Genomic DNA, 19,921 nt, shown 5'->3' on the forward strand with positions numbered 1-19,921 from the left:
GTAGTACAGGTTTTCCCCACTAGGTGGTACTCTAGGAACCCATCTGTATCAATGTATTATCCAGTGGTGGTGTGAGAGGCTGTTTGACTTCAGTGAATTTTTTCAAGACTCTTAGCATATTTACCCATTTCATGATGGGTGATTATGAGCACACCTGCCCACACTGCACTGAATGTGCAGCAGTTTTTGACCAAAAACAGCATGACCTCCATGTCCCACCTCCCTCCACCCCCCGTTCACCTGATCTTGCCCCCAGCAACTGGTTGTTTTTTGTGTGTGTTTGTTTCCCTGGATGAAAAAATTACTCAAAGAGAAATATTTTTACAATGTGGGAGAAGTGAAACAAAAAAAATGGCAGAAGCACCAGAAGGCATCAAGAATTGATGAGTTCAAAAACCATTTTGAGCCATGGAAAAATGTCTTGATAGGTATTATTGCATCAGATGGAGAGTTCTTTGAAGGTGACTGAAGTGTGTACACGTAAGAATATATACACAATTTTTTATAAATAAATTATCAGTGTTTTTTGTGCCCCCCCCACACAGTACCTACAAATGAAAATGAACTTAATGTCAGCTTTGCAAGGAGCCAATTCCATGGATTACATAATTCTCATTTAATAAAAAGAAACAGATCACAAAAGACAAAAATGCTCCTACTCCTAAACAAAGCACAATTTATCACAAGGCTGTTTACATTTTAAGCACTGAATGCAGTCATTTAATGAAATTAAACACTTTAAGTCACTGCTAGGTACTGAGGATACAAAAGAGATTAAGGTCTAATGGGAGAGGCAAGACAAGAAGAGAAATCTTTATAATCCATTGGGAGAGCTTCTATGTTACAGATGAGCCCTTGGCCCTGAACATGGGGGTGTTATATAGTATTTCACAGTCTGTCTTGATCCAGTTTGAAGTCCAGGCTCAAACTCTCAGTTCCCCTTCACAGACAGTCTGCTAAGCTCCCAACCCAATTACATTCCTGATCAGGCTCCTTTATTTCTGAGTTACACTACACTCATCCAACTCATCCATTCTGGGGATACCAGAATCCCCAGGTATCTAATACACATGGATGACTCCTTATTCCTTGGGCTTGTGAAACGATTTAAAACATCTGATCCCAGGGAGACAGAGAATCCAGCCCAACTGCACTCCGCCTGCCTTGTATAAGCCGCATCCATATAAGCTGCACCCTGCATCGTGGGTGTAACCCAGCGTGCAGTGCTGAGGCTCTCCTTTCTTCCATTTGGGGCTGCGAGCTACAAAAGGTCCCGCCATTCCTCTATCTGAGTCTCTTCATATTCTGTCCATAAAAACATATTTGTCATATAAAACAGGTGGCAATTCGGGTTTCAAAGTACGGGAGTAGATCTGAGAAGCTCTCTCAGAGCAAGTCATTGGAAAGTGAGTCTTGAAAGACAAGTAGGAGTTAGGTAAGGAGGGGTGGGAGAGGGGAGACTGAGGAGGAAAGCAGACGTGTTGGCTTGCAAACCAAGAGACAAACAGGCGCAGAAGTGGGGTGTGTTTGACAGATGGAAAGGCATGGAGATGTGGAAAATTCTTGTTCATTTAGGATATTTCAAATATTCAGGTGAGGCAGAATTAACCGAAAGTTAGACCCTGACTCCTTTTGTAAGCCATAGTAAGGGTTCAAGGTTAATTCTAAAAGCTATGTAGGGACATTTAAGCTTCATTAAATATTTTAAATTTCATTTTTAAAAGATGTTTCTGGAAGTAGTTTAGATAATGGGTTGAAGGAGGCAAGTATGGAGGACGATGCTAGTTAAGACTTTAATTGCAACAAACCTTTCTGTAAGAGATTATGAGGGCAGTCATAGTGGAGACAGCTCTTCAGGGGACATAATGGAGGTAGAGGCCAATTGTCCTACTGGGGAACTAGATGTATGGCATCACAGAGAAGGGGAGCCATGAGTGACTCTAGCTATACTAGGCTGGCCTGGCTGATGGGTGGTCTAAACCGTCACCACTCACTAATAGGGGGAAATGCAAGTGGGGGAAGTGGGGGAAGTGGGACAAGTGGGAGATGTGGTGAGAAGGAAGATATAATTAGTTCTAGGTCCACCAAGTTCTCAGTTATGCAGGAGATGCTCAATGGAGGGCTCAGCAGTAGCTGGATCTATTGTCAACAGAACAAGAATGACCTGATTCAGTAATACTGATCTGGACCTCATTCCCTTCTAGCTAACCATAGTCAGTAGAGCTTTGAAAGTGGGAAAGAGCACACACACAAGAATAGACAAAAGGCCAAACTCAGAACTCTGAAGATCATCAAAGTTTTGGAGGTGGGCAGAGGTCACAGACTTACATGAAACAGGCTAAGGACTCATCCTAGAGATGGATGGAAGCCAAGAGAACATCGTGTCCTACAACCCGAGGGGAGAGAATGTCAAGAAGAAAGGAGAGGTCATTACTTCTAAAACATTAAGCAAAATAACCAAAAAGTGCTCCTTGAACTTAACAGTCAATTATTTATGGATAACTCAGGAAACACTAATTTTACAGAGGAGTTTCGTTTTAAGGTAGAGAAGGGTTTTTGGCAGAGGGAAAAGGAGGACATAAGATTAGGAGCAGGGTTTGAAGGGGAAGGCGGGACAGGATTGACCTGAGACACCAGCAGAACACTTTTCCTTTGAATGAAGGGCTCAGCAGACAGAGCTGAGAGTTAGTCCTGAGGTTCTGGCTGGAAGTGAAAGGAACAAGGCCCCTTAGCTGAGGATTTCTGTTTTCTTTGCAAAATAAGAGTATTTAGTAATAGATTCAGAAATCATTGAAACACAAAAGAAAAGTCTCTCTGATTGCTGTTAGAAAATGCAAACTCTGAAACGATGTGGCTCTTCTTACGAGCATCCAGAAATCTGAAATCTGAAATCTGTACTGGGATGCTACATGTGGATTTAAGTGGTATGCTCACGTTAAGTACAAGCACTTAATCCTTCTGCTTCTTTCAGATGTAGGCAATGTTAGTTTGTTTAATGTCCTTTTGCGCTTTGTAACCTGTGAAAATACATAAGCTTTCTGAAGTTTGCTGTCTCCAGCGCTTTTAGAAAGAGAGAGATGAATCTTCAACCTGGTGATAAATGAGAGTGGGAAATATTTTACCATACAGTGAAAATACAGTCGTGAAGATTGCTCTAAAACTCTAAAAGCACTATTTAAAAAAAAAAAAAGTGAAGCAAAGAGTTGTTAAAAGACTCACTGTGACGTGAGCACCGGCCCCCAGTGCCTGCAGCGTCGTGGATGAGATATGAAACGAATTCACATGGACTACCGAGTCCTGTGGAGGAAAAGGGACCGCTCAGCTACTCCTTCAAGGGGGGCGCAGCTCAGAGCAGCTTGGCCACTATCTCAAGGGGGGAGGTCGCTGACCCTTGCCTAGAGAGGCTTTTACTGGATTTAATTTGTGCAGGAATACAGGTACAGCTCATTAATCATTGTCAGGCAGTAAGGATCAAACAGTAGATAGCACACAAAGAACTCTGAGGGCCTATTCTGAGTCAGGGTCAGATAGCTAGAGGGCTATAAAACTTTGAGAAACAAACTCATCTCCTGCTCGGACCTTTATCATTTAACTAAGAGCATTCTTAGCAAAGCAGATTTCACAGGATTTTACGTAATCTTTCTTAGGCCTGATCACCCAGGGAGCCCACATTCCCAGTACAGGCTCCACCACCCTCTGTCACTGTTTCAGGCTTAAGTCAGGCAGAGGAGGCAGATAGCCAAGGGATTTTCAAAGACTTCTCGCAGACAGACTGAGGACTCAGGGTTTGTCAAAGCTGAGGGGCAAGGGTCCATCACCCCCTTTCTCTATACCTGCTAAGTCCTTTCCTGGGGCCTCCCCATGATCATGCCTGTCTTAGGTGGTTCCCCCCTTGGGGAATCTTACCCGTCATTGGCTAACTGATCAAGCACTGGGGGCCAGTTATGAAAAAAGGAGCAGAAGTGGTGCTCCTGCCAGGGAGATGAGCTTTGTCTCCTCAGTGGCTTAGGTCCCAAGGTTGCTCACTCAGCCTTAGCCATGGGGGGTTTACAGCTCCTGAAATCAGGCAGGGTAGTTCCCAACATCACTGAATGTGTGTTTGTTAAAAACCTACCCACAAAAATACACCATCCGATCACAAAAGCAAGTTTATGCCCATAGAGTCTGACCTTCCAAAATTTTATTTAGTCCTATGAGTACAACTAACTGCAGGTATAGAACTAATACAAATAAGACTAGCAGATATTTGCTAAGTGCTTGCTCTGTTTCAGGCACAGCACTGAGGATTTCATCCGTTCTGTAACTTCCTCAACCACCTCCTCTAAATGGAAAACCGACTGATGGGCCAGTTAAGTGACTCACTCGGCCACACAGCTTGTCTATGGAGTAACCACGGGAAAGTTAATGTTGGTAACATTGTTTCCCAAGATATACTGTTCTCAGATTTGCATTACTTTCCTCACAATCTTAAACCCCATGCTATACAGGATTTAGTAATTTAAAGTAATTCATATTTTAGTAATTTAAAGCTCAAGTTTTGTACTTCTAGCTGCAACAATTCAGAATCTCCCATTCTCTGTATCTCTGTGCACTGAATGGGTGTTCTAACTGTGGGAAAATAATGTAAGAAGAGATCTATAATAATTATAAATTATTGATTCAAGCCACCATGTATTGAGCACTTAAACTATAATCTCTTTGGATTTAAGTTTATCCTACACAGTGGGTATTCTGTATTGTTTAGAAAACATTAAAATTATTTATTAATTAACATTAGGTTTTATTATTTGATACATTACACTGTAAAAATCTTACTTTTATAAATATTTCACAAATGAAATTAGAAGAATTCCTAACGGTTATTCTGAAAGAAAACATGTAAAGATGCTTTTCATATAGAATTAGAGAAGAGAAGAAAGGCTGACTGGTAAGTCCAATGTTTCATCACTTTGTTTTGTTTTGACTTTGGATACAGAAGGGAGAGGTCATCATATCACTCAGTTCAAGGGAAAACTGGGCCAAGATCTCACAACTCTTCTTTGCTGAAGTAGAATCCAGGTAAGTAGCAGTCCTACCTTCTCCAGTCTGCAAGCTGTAGGAAAAAGGTAGAAAAAAGGAAGATGGCTTACTATTCTTAAACTCCAAGTATTTGAATAAGTTTTTGAATTGGGTTAATAATCAACATTCTGGATAAAAACTTGAGAACTTTGGTTTTTGCAAGACTACCGATTAGAGATGAGGAGGGTAGAGGGGAAGTGTTTCTTAAATTTCACTCCTGGGAATGAAATTTTTCATCTACCACAGAAAAATGATTAATATTGCGAGGGCGATGAATCAGGTAATGACTGAGAGACGCCACCAGCCTGACAGACTAAACAATTTTTTTAACCTGACATAGCCCTATTCAAGACATCAGCTGTCATCTGAATTGAATTCTGTTTCTAATTTGTCTTCATAAATAATGCAACTAATTGAAAGGCAGTTACAATGGAAGTCTTTAACCTCTTTCATCTCCAATTTGAGGGCAATCTCTTTGCATTCCCCAGAAACACTCTTCGGTTCCTTTTATCCAATAAAACTTAGACGTCACTGATCAGACCACTGAGATCAAAAACAAAAGAATCCATTGTGTGAAGACCATTTCGTCTCATGGTTTTTCTTGATATTTTTTTAAGTTTAGCATTTTTTAAAAATATGAAATTCATAAAAATCTTCTTAATATAAGAATATTTATGCAAGCTCAAACCTTTACTAAGAATATCTTTATTTAGCCAGGTTTCTAGGTGGCAGTTCTATCTTCTTTCTGCTGCCTAACTTTTGCTTATTTGGAATTAAAACATAACCTCTGACCTACTACATCGAACATCTAATCACACAAGAAAGGTGTGATTAGAAAAATCACACGAAGAAAAACCACACTAAGAAAAATCCTTAGTTGTCAGTTCCAGGTGACCATTTTTCCCCAGCTCTCACTCTTCACTTGTGAGAGTAAATAGAGGCCTTTGAACAAAAGCAGATCCTGCAACTGTAAATGAAGAAGTTCAGTATCATAGACTGGAATAATTAAAATGTTATTTATCTGAGGACTCTCCGTACAGACATCAGTGATTTCATTTGTTTATTTGTGAGTGCAGATGTTAATAAAATTGTGTGAGAAAGACATGAAAGAGAGGTAAGAGAACGATGCAAGTGTTAAAACTTTCAATCATTTAATTATTTCATCCCTCTGGGAAGGCTGATTCCAACAAACACATCAGGGGAAGGGCATGATTATGAATGGAGATTCGAGCTGAGTGTGTTTCATAAGGTTGTTATTAAAAACGGCAATTTAAGAAAGGTTTTGTGAACTATATCAAATTATATCTAAAATCTAACAAGGTAGTTAAATGCAAATTACACAGCTAAATAAAAAAATTGGAGCAATATAAATTATTTTGGTATCTAGCCTCTGGCTGTTAAACAATATCCACTGGTAATAGACAGAGTATGTTCTACATTATCAGTATTTATATTTAATAATATCCCCTAAAGTCTGCCTCTCGACAATGAGAAAACACACCAATTAAAAGCCAGCAAAGGATAACATTTTGTAATAGAGAATAGTGGTAAAGTTCAAAGCTAGAAATACTGTAACAAGTTTGAATATTTCCCAACAAGCAACCCTATCTGGGTAGAGTGTATATATCTTGGCATATTCTGTTACAGTAAGCCCTAAAACTTAATACTTGTGAAATATTTTATATGTATTGACCTATTTCTAAAAGGACAAAGGCAAAATGGAGACAGACTGTGGAAGGGGTGAATAAAGGGGGACAGACGAGTATATTCACTGCTGTAAAAAAATCAACCGGAAGCAAACAACTAGGACAGGAACAGAGTCACACAAATGGAGATCACTCGGAGGGTTATCAGCAGGGAGTTGGAGGTGGGGAGAATGGAAGGAAAGGCACAGGGAATAAGAAGCATTCTTATTCCCGGTAGGTAGGAGCAGGTTAAGAAGTATAGGAAATGCAGGAGCCAAAGAACTTATATGTACAACCGTGGATATCAAGTAAGGTGTGGGAGTGATGGTGGGAGGGGGGTACAGGGCAGAGGGGAATAAAGGGGAGGAAAAAATGGAAAAGCTGTAATAGCATAATCAATAAAATGTATTTTTAAAAAGGGCAGAAGGGATGTTTTGAGGGCAAGGGGCATGTTTATTATTTTAATTGTGATGATAGTTTCACAGGTATATAAACCATATTTTTTGGACCATAAGACACACCTAAGTTTTAGAGGAGGAAAATAGGAAAAAAATTTTTGAAGCAAAAAGTGTGGTAAAATATTTAATAAGATAAATAACACAATATTTCACCAATGCAAATGTAAACAGAACTCAACAGCAGCATTAACAACCATTATTCCTCCCAAATATGGGAAGGGGGTGTGTCTTATAGTACTAAAAATACAGTATATGTTGAAACTTATAGCAGTCAATGGAACATAAGTAATATTTGAAGCTGGTAAAATTGTATTAAAATAAAACTACTGAGGGAAACTGGGTGAAGAGTACAATGGACTTATCTGTACTAACTTTATAATCTCCTGTGAACCCATAATATTTCAAAATCCAAAGTTTATGAAGTTAAAAAAAACCCAAAGATATACAAAATGTTTAAAAGATTTTATTTATTTATCTTTAGAGGGGAAGGGAAGGAGAGAGGGAGAGAAATATCAATGTATGGTTGCCTCTCGTGCATCCCCTGCCAGGAACCAGGAACTGGCCTGCAACCCAGGCATGTGCCCTGACTGGGAATCAAACCTTGATCGTGTGGTTAGCAGGGTTGCGCTCAATCCACTGAGCTACACCAGCCAGGGCAGATATACAAATTTTAAAAAGTTGTATTAGCACTTGTCGAATAAGCGAATAAACACGGAACCATATAAGCACTCTTTAAAGCTGTTTGAGAGAAGTCTGTCTCCACAACCTAGTGATGGTGGGTATAATAAATAAATAATTACTTTTATCACTTTCCCCCTCCCCCTGCAAAAACAATAGATTAGGAGGCTTAGTCAACAGAAATTTATTTTCTCATAGTTCTGGAGGTAAGATATTTCAAGATCAAGATTTCATCCAAGTTTGGTTTCTGATAAGAGATCTCTTCTTAACTTCAGACAGACAGTCCTCTCCTCACCTCATCCTCGCATTCTCACATGGTGGAGAGAGAAGGCTCCATGTACAAATACTATTACATTAGGTCTTAGGTGGGGACAGGAGCTGGGTGGGGGGACACAATTTAGTTCATTACAAGGACAGAAGATGATTGAAAGTCAGACCCTGGTACAGAGAGGCAGTGGTTAAAGGTGGAACTTGTGTTGTCAGGAAGACAGGAGGAAGAAATATAAAATGAGTGGTTACCTGTGTCAGAGACCATCGGAAAAGGTATGGAAAGCACTCCATGTGAAGCTGATAATTAGGAAGCCACGAGCGACTTTCATTTGGTCTGATGTCCAATTGCATACATACAAAATTGTATATTATATGTATCATTAAGGCAACATAAAATTATATGGTATTATGAGAGAGGGATGTGAGAGAGAGAGAGAGAGAGAGAGAATGAAATGCCTTTGGCTAGGGTAACCAGAGCAGGCTTAAGAGGACAATTGATATTCAAAATGGAACATGGTAAGTAGAGTTTTGTCAGATGAAGACTTGGGGGTGGGAGATAATCTACATTAAGAGTAAAGTGTAAAATTGGAAAAAGCAGAGCTTACTTGGAAAATGGAGAGCCATCATGATGGTGGGAGCACATAATAGAAATGTAGAAGAAACGTGGTAAATTTGTGTTTACAAGCTGATAATATTTATAATAACTATTAAAATATGTTGTTTTAACCCTCGGGGCTATATCCAAAATAGAATGTAAGAATATCATTTCACAGTAACTTTATGATTTTTCTTAGTCTTTTAAAGATACTTATCAGAAATTATTTTAAAACATTTGATCAGGATTGAAATTAGCCAGGTTTTCCTGAAAACTACTTTTCTCCTTCGAAGTAAAAGTTACTTGAGGTCTTTAGCTCTCAGACTTCTTATCTCAAAGGAGAGAGATTGGACTGGATTATTCTCCTTGGACTTTTCCCAGATACAGTTCTTTAACATAGAAAACAGTATTTTTTACAAAAGCACCACAGTATACTTCTTTTCAACAAAAACATTGAAGTTACACAGTCTTTTCTATTAAGCTGGATATAAAACTCTTACAGTTTTATATTTGGACTTTCTAAATTCTAAATTTCTTTAAAAATAATTATTACCCAAAATCCAAGGCTGTACAAAAATTACAGGTTAGCAGGGACCTATAAAAAATTAATAATTGTGCAAGCAATAAAATTATTATACTTTGGAAGCAATAACTTTAAGGTCCCTTTCCCAATTTCTACAATTTACACATGAGACATCTGGAGTATAGGGAAATTAAGTGGTTTCAGAGCTTAAACTGAAGGCCACACGCTAACTTGGATTCCACCGTGCCGCTATCCCTAGTCCACATGGACAAGATTTAATGGTGGGCCAATAAGAACATAAACATCTCTGTCTTTCTGGTGATTGCTAAAATCTAGTTTCCAATTTTGAAGCTGTTGGTTTCCAATTAAAGGAAATTTAAAGGCATATGAATTGTTTGGCAACATCTGTGGTCACGGAGACCACCAATAGCAAAGAAAATCTGGCAAGAAGCCCACAATTTCCCATGCTGTGTCTGTGCCCTGCCACCAGCTAGGTGCAGTGGGTTTTCCTGGCTGTGATCCTCCTCACATGTGGGACACCCTCAGACTGGCTCTTCTGATGCTCCCTTGCTGGAGAAGTGACAGCCGGCCAGGGACTGTCATACTTCTGGCTTCCAAATCCAGCTGTTAGGGACATGTCCTCTAAAACCACTTCATGGAACTTTATCATTCTGGCAGAGGCTGACTGGTACCTGCTGGCCATATATCATCACAAATTCATAGCCCTTAGAGAGGGGACCCATCTTTGAAATGAAATCATCTAAAACTCTGTGAAGTATTTGGGGGTGCAAAGAGTTCACTTCCCTGTAGCTGTGATTAAAAGACAGTAGGAAAGAGACTGGAGGCTCTAATTCAAAAAGCCACATAGTGTGGCCCTATGACTGATGGGCAGAATGGAGCAGAAAAGAAAGAGAGAGAGAGAGAGAGAGAGAGAGAGAGAGGAGGAAAGGAATGGATGCAATTAATGTGAAGTACACCAAACTAGTAGAATCATAAAATTCCACAACTCCATCTTCTCTTTTGTGGCTCTACCATGGGTTATGAGGAGATTTCTGTCTACTACAGTGCTCAATCTCCTGCTAGGTAAAAACTCCCAAAGGGAAACGGAGATAGCTTAATTTTCTATTTAAAAAATATTGAACACTTCCTACAACATAACTCAAAATACAGACCAATGTGAAATCAGTTCTCCGAGTAAGCCTTTTCTTTCAAAACAAGTAAACAAAAAATTCTTCACTCTATGCATATGAGAAAGGCACCAAAATTTCTATGAAGGGTGAGCAATGGGTTTGTAGTCCACTACATTCTGTAGAATGACATTCAATGATTCAATAGGTTAAATGCCTTAAAATGATTGCATTTTCCATAATCTTAATTCACTCCATATCTATAATTTAATTTTACACTATCTTGAAATTCTGCATAAGAAGATCACCATATGGAACTGTTAATAAGTCATTACCATGTTGTAATGTATTTGTACAATAGAAATGGTGATTTAAAGAGTAGAAATAGAAAAGATAAGCCATAATATCCTTATCCAACTCCACTTTTGACCTGATGTCATTAAAACTTAAATTGGAAAATTCAGTGGTGGTGAGGAATAAGGAAAGAGTTTAATGATTTCACTAAGAAATAGCTAATAATGCTAGGGTTTAGAAAATTAATTTTTCCTGTAAATATAATTTTCTTGGCTACTAGAGTATTTATTTTGCCTTATCACAAAGACCAGATATTATGCATTTATATAAATTGGTTACTTTGCAAAATGCTTTTGTATCAGACACAATATTTTACCTGCTCAACCTTTACTGATAATTAGCACAATTGCATGCCTTGATGATTTGGCTGCTTCTAAATATTTGTAACTGAGAGAAGTGATGCCGGTAGTTTAAGGATGTCACTTGCTGAAGACCTTACATATTGGGATGGGGATGGGAAAGAGATCCCTGTTGCTAACCCCAGTAATCCTGCAAGAAGAGGGTGCCTGGGTTACATAACCCTGCCTGTCCCACCGGTTGCGCCTGCTGCAGGTACAATCGTTCCAATACTGAGCTCGCTCGATTTCGGGGTACAACTTCGATCTGGAGCTTCACTCCACTTTGGGAAAGTCCTTTTCTTCCTGTCAGGACCTCCATTTGCTTTTATAGAAATCAGACCTATGATGAGGACATCTTTAACTGTCCCCTGACCTTCTCTCATTTCATATAAGACATGTTCAGCTAAAAAAGGAGAGAGAATATGTTATGAAACTGGGTCAGGGTAGCTTATTTCTATTTCAGATTTCATAAGTATAGAATGCTTATAAAATCCGAGCCATTTTGAATAGATGGACTAGTCAACAAGCCCCACATAAACTAAACCAGCAATTAAATTGTTCTGTTGAAGGTGCTACTCTTTTAATACAATAAATATTTTTAAGGCACTAGCTGATAAAATCAGTGTGTGTCTTGATGTCATTTCAGGGCCATGATTCAATGAAAAACCACTTTTAAGTGAACGATTTCCCCTAAAACGACAACAAAGCCATAATAAATCATACAGGAAACACAGTATTTCCAACATGTATTCAGTTGGTTTTAATTTTGTGCATAAAAACACATACTCATTTTAAGAAACATATAAAATGAAAAAATATACAAAGAAGATATAAAATAATAATCCTCCCATACAAAAATATCTAAGAGTGTTTTGATGTACAATAAATATATAGTAATCTCATTTAATGTGTGTAATTTTAACTATTTTTGAGTCACTCTAATTGGTATATAGTCAGTTATAATTTTTGCTGTTATAATCATGAGTCCCTTTCGGAGTCTGAAATGAGTGAACACAGCAGCTAGTGATTGTAACAGCCTGGCATCCCCCTTTCACCGTGGCTCTCCACTTTCCTTGTCATGTAAAAGCAACAACTAACAAATTTATACTTTCCTGCATATGGCAGAATGATATGCTATGGAAATCTTCACCCACTTGGGGATTCAAATTTTGCTTGTGAATGTTAATTCCTATACTTTCTTCACCATCTTTTTTTGTCTTTTAGTTTTTAATGGCAAAAAATCTTTTTCATCCTAAGAGAGAGAATCGTTCTTCAAAACTGTTAGCTTCTACAGATATTTTTACAATAGAAAAACCTTGCCCATTTGCTCCTACAGAAGCAGGTTGATTTTTCACTGAAAACGGCGTCAAGCTGGTCCTAATATTTACTCACTTGTGCAGGTGCGTTCATCAGCGTGGCGTCTGTATCCTGTATCACATTCACAGTGGAAAGTGCCCAGAGTGTTAATACAGCGCGGCTGGCAGCCCCCGTTCACCACCGCACATTCATCGATATCTAGATGAGGAAGACAGATGGCCGGGATTACAATGTCATTCCAATGTCAGCTTCGGAGAAGTGGCACAATATTTCTTTGATTCACAATATGTGTTATATTGTACAAAGGCACCGACTCTGTGGCCACAAATCTTTGCTTGTTTGATCCATTTTTCTACACTGTGTAAACAACAAAGTGTAGATAGAAACTTTATTGAGCTTTTTAGAACCCAGGAACAATGAATATAAAGACTGCCTCACAATTTTCTATTCTTCACATACTGGTTAATTAGACAGATCTGAGATGTAGATATTTCCTTGAGGCAGGGAAACTGGAGGCAAGAATTACAATGAGCTACTCTATCTGGAGCAGCACACATTAGCAGATAAACACCTATTATTGGTCTGATACTGCTGAATAAAGCCAGTAATAAAGTTAAGACCTTGAATCTCCTTCTCCTGTGCTATGGTGGGCATCAGGGAATAGACTGATACATTCAAATAAAACCATCTTCTGGAGTTCTTAAAAATACACCCATACACTTGGTGCATTGATTGAGCTTATTCCTTTTCAGTCAGGGTTTCGCTTTTTGAAATATTTAACATGCTTACGTGAGAGGTTCCTTTCATCTTAGGAAAAAAATTAAAAAGAGGTCAACTCAGAAATGAATATAATATTCATATTCTTTTAGGAAAGAAAAATCCCATATTTCCTTGTACCCTACATAATCCTACTTATGTACCTGAAATCACATACAAAAAAGATATTCACCAATGTTGGTAATATTTCTCGGGTAATTAATGGGCTATGAGCTTCTAAATTTTGTTAGGAGAATTTTTTTCCTTAAAAATCTATGCCTTTGATATACATCAAGGTCAAAGTCAGGCAGAGAGGTCAACACTGGCGTGGGAAAGCACGTGCTTCATGCAGCGAGAGTCCCTGACTCCCCATGACCCGATCACAGATATTCCGGCAGAGAATGTTGAGTGTGAATATTCTTCACTAAAATATGTTCTCATAATAGACAATTAGCTTTACATTGAGATTAGTTCTGCAGGGCAAGGTCCCTATTTAAGAAGACATCCACGTTGAGGAGGAGTCCTATAGCCTTATTGCAGTGGCTGTCATGCTGACACAGTGCGATCTGTTACAACTGCTTTGTGTTATGATGAAAACTGTAGTGTTTAACATGAGGGAGGCAAAATAATTTTCTTTTACTTGGCATGCCTCTTTATGAAAAATTATATTAAAATACACTAACTCATAAAATAAGTCCCATATTTTAAAATTACTAGTCTACCATACTAAACGCAGTTCACTCAATCTAGTATTTCCCTTCTAAAATGGTATATTCTGGAGCAATTTCAGATATATTTAAAGGAATGCTATTTCAGAGATAAGACCTATGGACTTCTCAAAGCATTAGACATTTTATTAAATTTTGGGTCAGTGATAAATAAGCCTCTAAGTCTTTTTCATATAAACTAATGTCAAATCAGAATTCTCCATTTCTTACTTGCACGTCATGCAGGGCATGATATTTATACTACCTAAATTTTTAGTTTTAGGGTATTATTCCACAGGGTTGAGATACAACTTTGAATCCTAATTCTGTCAGCCCCTGAGTTAGGTATCTTTCCCAGGTCTTTCATATTAGACACACAAATAAAACTACCAAGGGTACTATGCTTTGGATAGCACAGTATCCTTGGTAGTTTTATTTGGATTTGACATGTTAATGTCAAAAATTATCATACTGTGTCATATATATGTATTTAAAGACATTCAAAGTGTCTTAAAGGATATATACAGATGTAAATGATCGTATCTGAGGGAAAACAAGGGCACAGAGTCTGTGTGAAGCACAGGATGTGGGTGTGCGGGAACTGGGCAAGAGTTCTTATCCATATTTGCAACATTCCACTTTCTTACAAGAAAATGTTCAGGTATTACTTTTGTAATGAAAAGTAATTTTGTAAACAGTAATATACGATGATTTTCCCTTGCTCTCACCCATCAAGCTTCAATAATGTTATGACAAAAGAAACCCAAGTAGTATAAAAAAGATGTTAGAGAGTGGACACTCTCCTAAGGGAGTGGACACTAATTTTAAGAAGGATCTTGTTTCAGTATGTTTTAGTATATTTTTATTCTTAATCTGCCCAGAACTATAATTAAAACACTCTGTTGGAAACACACACACACACAAATGAAAGCAAACCCAGCTTTCTCTGTACTTCGTGTCTGACAGTCTTGAGGAAAAAATATCTTAGTGCTGAAACGTCCTAGCCTGTCACCGTGCCTTTCTGAATTCAGTCTGATCTGCAAAAAGGGGTGACGATGATTATCATAAGTACTATGCTATGATTTTCCTCTTTCTTATCCTTATATGAGAATTTGGACTAGATAGCTAATATTTGAGTTTATATATAGAAATTTTTAAAAAACAAGTAATTTCATGCCACTAAATGGAGAAGCTAACAAGGCAAGAGCGTAAGGTGAGAGCGCACAAAAGGAACAGCTGCAACATCTCAAATCAGGGGAGAGAAGCATTTGGGCAAGAGTGATAAGAGAGTGCTTGGCGTTAAAAACCGAGCTGAGTGCGTGGAAAAGAGGGAGGGCAACCCAAGGGTGCGGTGCCTGACCTTCGGCAGTTAGACTTGTCAGATTGGGAAACAAGGTTGGCAAAAGGAAATAAAGTTGAAAAACACATAGAAAATCTACTTTTAATTAATTTGGGAGGCAAAGTGCTCCTGGTCTTGATTTAAAATACAATACACTTTTAGGCAGGTTGAGATATAATAGGCTGTGTTTACACAGTAGTTAAGCAAACATATTAACACTTAAAAAATCCATCATTTATAGAGTGGTACCAAATACAAAGTAATTGGTTTGATTTCCTTTTTTTTTTTTTTTTTTGCCCTTTCAGAACACATTGAATTTATTGATGGTTTGGCCACTGTGTTAAACCATAGTTCTCAAACCTGTGTGCAAATCATGGTGAACATGATATTGGGTAAAATACCCATGGTCTTTGTCCTGCCCTTAAAGAGTTTCGTTTCATTCATTTGGGGTAAGGCCTGGGAATCACTTTTAAAATACTCTAAGTGATGCAAATGTGTAGCCAGAGTTGAGATTCCCCTGACTTGGTTAATGTTTTAATCACCTAAAGATCTTGTTAAAATGCATCTGCATATTCTGTAGATCCGGAGCTGGGAGCCAAGATTCTGTATTTCTAACAGGTTGAATGTAATTCTGATGCTACTGCGCTATGGTTTATGCTCGAGTAGCCAGAGTGTGCATAATACTTCGTTTAACCATTAATGTCCCATGGATCACAAATGTCATGATTTGGCTCAACTTCTCAATTGTTTGCCCAAAGTAGACCAGTCCAAATGGATAATCAATATTCCAAACAAAATATTATGTGTATATAATAAATATATATTCATCATTTACCAAGCACCTCTGAAAAGAAGCCATCAATATTTCCTACAGCATTCACTCAATAACAGTTAATAATTTAATACAATTTTAGCATCGTCTGTTATTAGAAATGACTTGCTTCTGTAAAACATGAAGGACACTTTAGTTCTCTGATGGAATATCTCTGACATAGAATAAAGCCAGGTTAAATTGCCGTGGTATTAGACACTCATGCTGAAGCTGTCACAGGTGATTTTCTCTTCCATCAAGATGGTGCCCAACGGAGTTAAAAACCAGAAATGTCAATATTGCATTAAAATGTTATTATCAAGTGTACTCCATGTGAAGAAACTATTTCTCCATAAACTCTCAGCGTTACATCTTTATGTTAGCGGCTGACAGAAAGCCCTGCCCTTAGAACTGGAGCTTCAGGACACTGCTGGGGATAATGATGTAGTGATTAAATTTTTTTCAGCATTGTCACTGTGATATGGACCAAGGATTTCATGATTTTTATACTATAAAAGGATATCGAAGAAAATCAACCGTGTCTGCTATTTTTCCTTTTTACCGTCCTTTTTCTAAATATTTCTGCTATACTTATCTCCAAAACTGTCTCCCCAGGTGGTCACAGAATATAATAGTGTAAAAGAATTTCATTTGATAATTCCATTTATTATCAGATGTATTTTGTACAAAGAAGCTCCCTCAGACAATGATCCACTTTTGTTTCTAAACAAGAATAGTTTTGTATTATTTTTCTTACACCGTGCAACCAGAGTAAGATAAATTATCCTGCTATTTGCCTTTTAACATACCGTTTTCAAAAACCTGTTGATTGAGAATGAGTGCTCCTGGGTTGCTTTATGTTGGAGAGTGCATTACAGAGTGTTTGGTTTGAAGGAAATATTGAAGAGTGTTGTAGCGATTTCACGAGATCTTCCATGTGGTTTTATTTTCACTGTGTTCCACTATAATACTCTCACTCTGATATACTATAGCATATCAAAACTGCTGACTTTTTGCTTGTGATGTCGTAGTGGCCGATTGAATGAACTTCTTAGGCGAAAGGTTCTGTTGTATTAAGCATTCTCTGACATGGAGTCGATAGTCCATAAATGTTCTATAAATGAATAAATGAGTGTGTGGTTTGAGAGTTACCCGCAGCATTCAGTCATCTCATCTACCTGTATTCATCAATGGGATTTCTTAGAATTCGGCTCTGACTGCACTTACCCCTTTGTACTCTTGCAGTAAATTCTTGATGTTTGTTTTTGACCATTTACAAGTAGCTTTAAATACCCAGTGCATGAAATAATTTTGAAGTTTGCTAATGAACACATGTGAACTGCATCTATAGTGACTACACACTGGTTGTCTGCTTGGGGTTCACTAGTCTTCTTCAAACACACTAAATAACTCCACAGTTTTCCTTCAGGGAACGAATTTTATCTCTTTCATTTCAGAAAAATCATGTAGTTTATGTGAGGCTGGGGAACACCATTCTACTCCTGAGTCAGAGGCAGACTCTACTTGGTATAATCTCACCTCCATGTGCCACACTGACTGGACCAGGTAACCTCTTCATCAAGATACAGATTTCTCAGGAATGAATGAATTAGTTCAGATACGATCCAGTAAGTATGAAGTTCAACAAAAAAGTTGAGAATCCTGGGACATAGAGGCCCTCTTGCTCTGTGAATTATAATCGTGGGTGTGAGACGTTTTGCAGAAGCCCTTTTGCTCCATGAGTGAGGCTACACTAAAGATAAAGCCAACAAACAGGGCACAACTGAAGGACTGACAGAGAACAGTGTTTGGAACCCTGATTAAACTGTGCCTGAAGTCCTCCCTATCTCTGGGCTTCTCAGTAAAGTGATCCAATAACCTCTTTTTATTGTTTATGCACTTTGAATTGCATGACTCTTTAGTATATAAGCGAAATCATCTAATTGATACACACATAATGTAAAACCAGTGTGCAGGAGGAAGCCATCAAGTGCACCTCAAACTCAGCATACAGTTTTCAAAAATATCTATTGCCCTCTAATCAGTAAAATGGCTTGGTCTATATTTAATCAAGGGTCAGGAAAAGTCACTTAGTTCTTCCGATAGCATTCATTGGAGCAATTACATTCTATCAAGATTCCAACAAAATTGGAGATTTGTCACAATTTTTGTTTTTGTTTTTTTATTATAAATATTAAGAGTTTATCAAGCTGCCTGTGGAAAGGTGTGATACATCTGATAGTGCCAGAAAGGATGAAGGTGCCTTCTGAACAGGTGTCTCACAATCTCCCTGCATGTGGGCCTTCCCTAGCTTGTCCGCCTAACCTTGGCCTCTGATTTCTCCTTTTGTTCCTTTCTTGGCAGCTACAGTCTCTGGTAGCTTGATGCTCAGTTAGTACAAAAGAAATGCATGTTGGTTACTCTGCAGCTACCCTTGTTTCTCTACATTCTGCTCTTAAGACATTTTAAAAAACGTTACCAGTTTTCTAGCTAAGGCTAAGCCTTCATTCACCCAGGAATGAAGGTGGCCTTTCGCAGCAAAAATGGCCCAGTTCATAAGGAGACGAACGGAACAATGATGTGTATTTTGAAATGAGTAACAGTACTAAGAACAAAGCTCAAAAAGCTTGTGCTGAAGACAGGAGAGTATATGCTTTCACAGAAAATAGCCAAGGAAATTGTTTAGCAAATTCTAGAGATGTGGCTGGGGCTGCCGCACTAAGGAAATATGGTTTTACTTCATGGCCAACAGGCATCAGCAGGGCAAAGTGCGAGTTAGAGAGGTAGGAGGCTGATGGCAGAGAAGCCAAAATCCAGATGAAAAGTGATGAGGAAGCTTGCAGCAGTGTAAATAGAGATGTGGGAAGATATAAAAGGTGCTAAAAAGATAAAACCAATATAACTTGGTTAAAACCATTATGGCTTGGTTATTAACTGGATAGGATAGAAAAGAAAGACTGGAGGTTGACTGCCTGGAGGGATTCTGTTAAGGGTTGTGGGACTCACTGAAAGAGAACAGGAGGGGGAGTATCTGATACTAGAAAGAGTTCAGTTTTGGACACAAATGGTTTGATGGACAAGTGCGGTAGGGAGTTGGGGATATCTAGTAGGAAACTGAGTATATGGACTGAAATCAGGAGGAAAAATCTGAGCTGATTTTTCAGCTACCCATTTATCTACCTGTACAAGCTTAAAAATTAGTAGTCATCCTTGAGACTTTCTTCTCCTTCACCCATATCTGAGCAAATATCAAATTTTACTTATCTCCTAAAACATATAAAATCTGTACACTTCTCACCTCCACTGACACCCCTAAAATCCAAACGGCATGAATGCTTGCAATACCCTACTAGAGCTCTTTCCATATTCACCGATGGGTCCTCCCTTGTCTTCATGCTGAACCACAGTGGTGTTTTCAAAACAAAAGTTATACCACCCTCTCCCTCACTCCCGTCAGTTTTACACCCTCCAGTCACTTCCCATCACTCATAGGATTGGACTAAACTTCAAGATGATCTTCAGATCTCTCTGTGGTCTGAATGTTGCCTCCTTCTCCAATTCTATCTTGCTATTATTTTCCCCCTACTATGTTTTTCAGAAATACTGATTTTCTTTAAGTTCCTCGAGGGCTCTGTACTCCCTTTTATTTCCATTTCCCTTCCTTTACTTAGTGAGTATCTACACTTCTTGTAGATACTCAAGCACTCAAGTGGTCCACTCAAGCACCACAATCTCAGGGAGGTGTGCATTTCTCCTTCAGTCTATGTAAAATTTATGTGTTATACTTTCTTAGGACTAAGTTCTTTTCCTCTGGAGTCATTAGCTCACTTATAGCTGTAGTCTTGCATGTGCAACTATTTCTCCGACATCAGCTATAAGATGTCAAACCCCAGGTTGCAGTGGGT

The 19,921-nt window shown here is 38.4% G+C and overlaps 1 protein-coding gene across 1 annotated transcript in view; it reads right to left on the reverse strand.

Moving 5' to 3' along the window:
* The window catches only part of LOC118987499 (EGF-like and EMI domain-containing protein 1), a 127,868-nt gene that overhangs the window by 57,685 nt on the left and 50,262 nt on the right, over nucleotides 1-19,921 (reverse strand). The window contains 1 exon segment of the mRNA XM_037046702.1: nucleotides 12,479-12,601. Coding sequence (XP_036902597.1) covers nucleotides 12,479-12,601 — 123 coding nt within the window.

Source organism: Sturnira hondurensis, unplaced genomic scaffold, assembly GCF_014824575.4.
Source record: "Sturnira hondurensis isolate 20B ecotype Veracruz unplaced genomic scaffold, ASM1482457v3 Scaffold0005279, whole genome shotgun sequence".
Classification (NCBI taxonomy): domain Eukaryota; kingdom Metazoa; phylum Chordata; class Mammalia; order Chiroptera; family Phyllostomidae; genus Sturnira; species Sturnira hondurensis.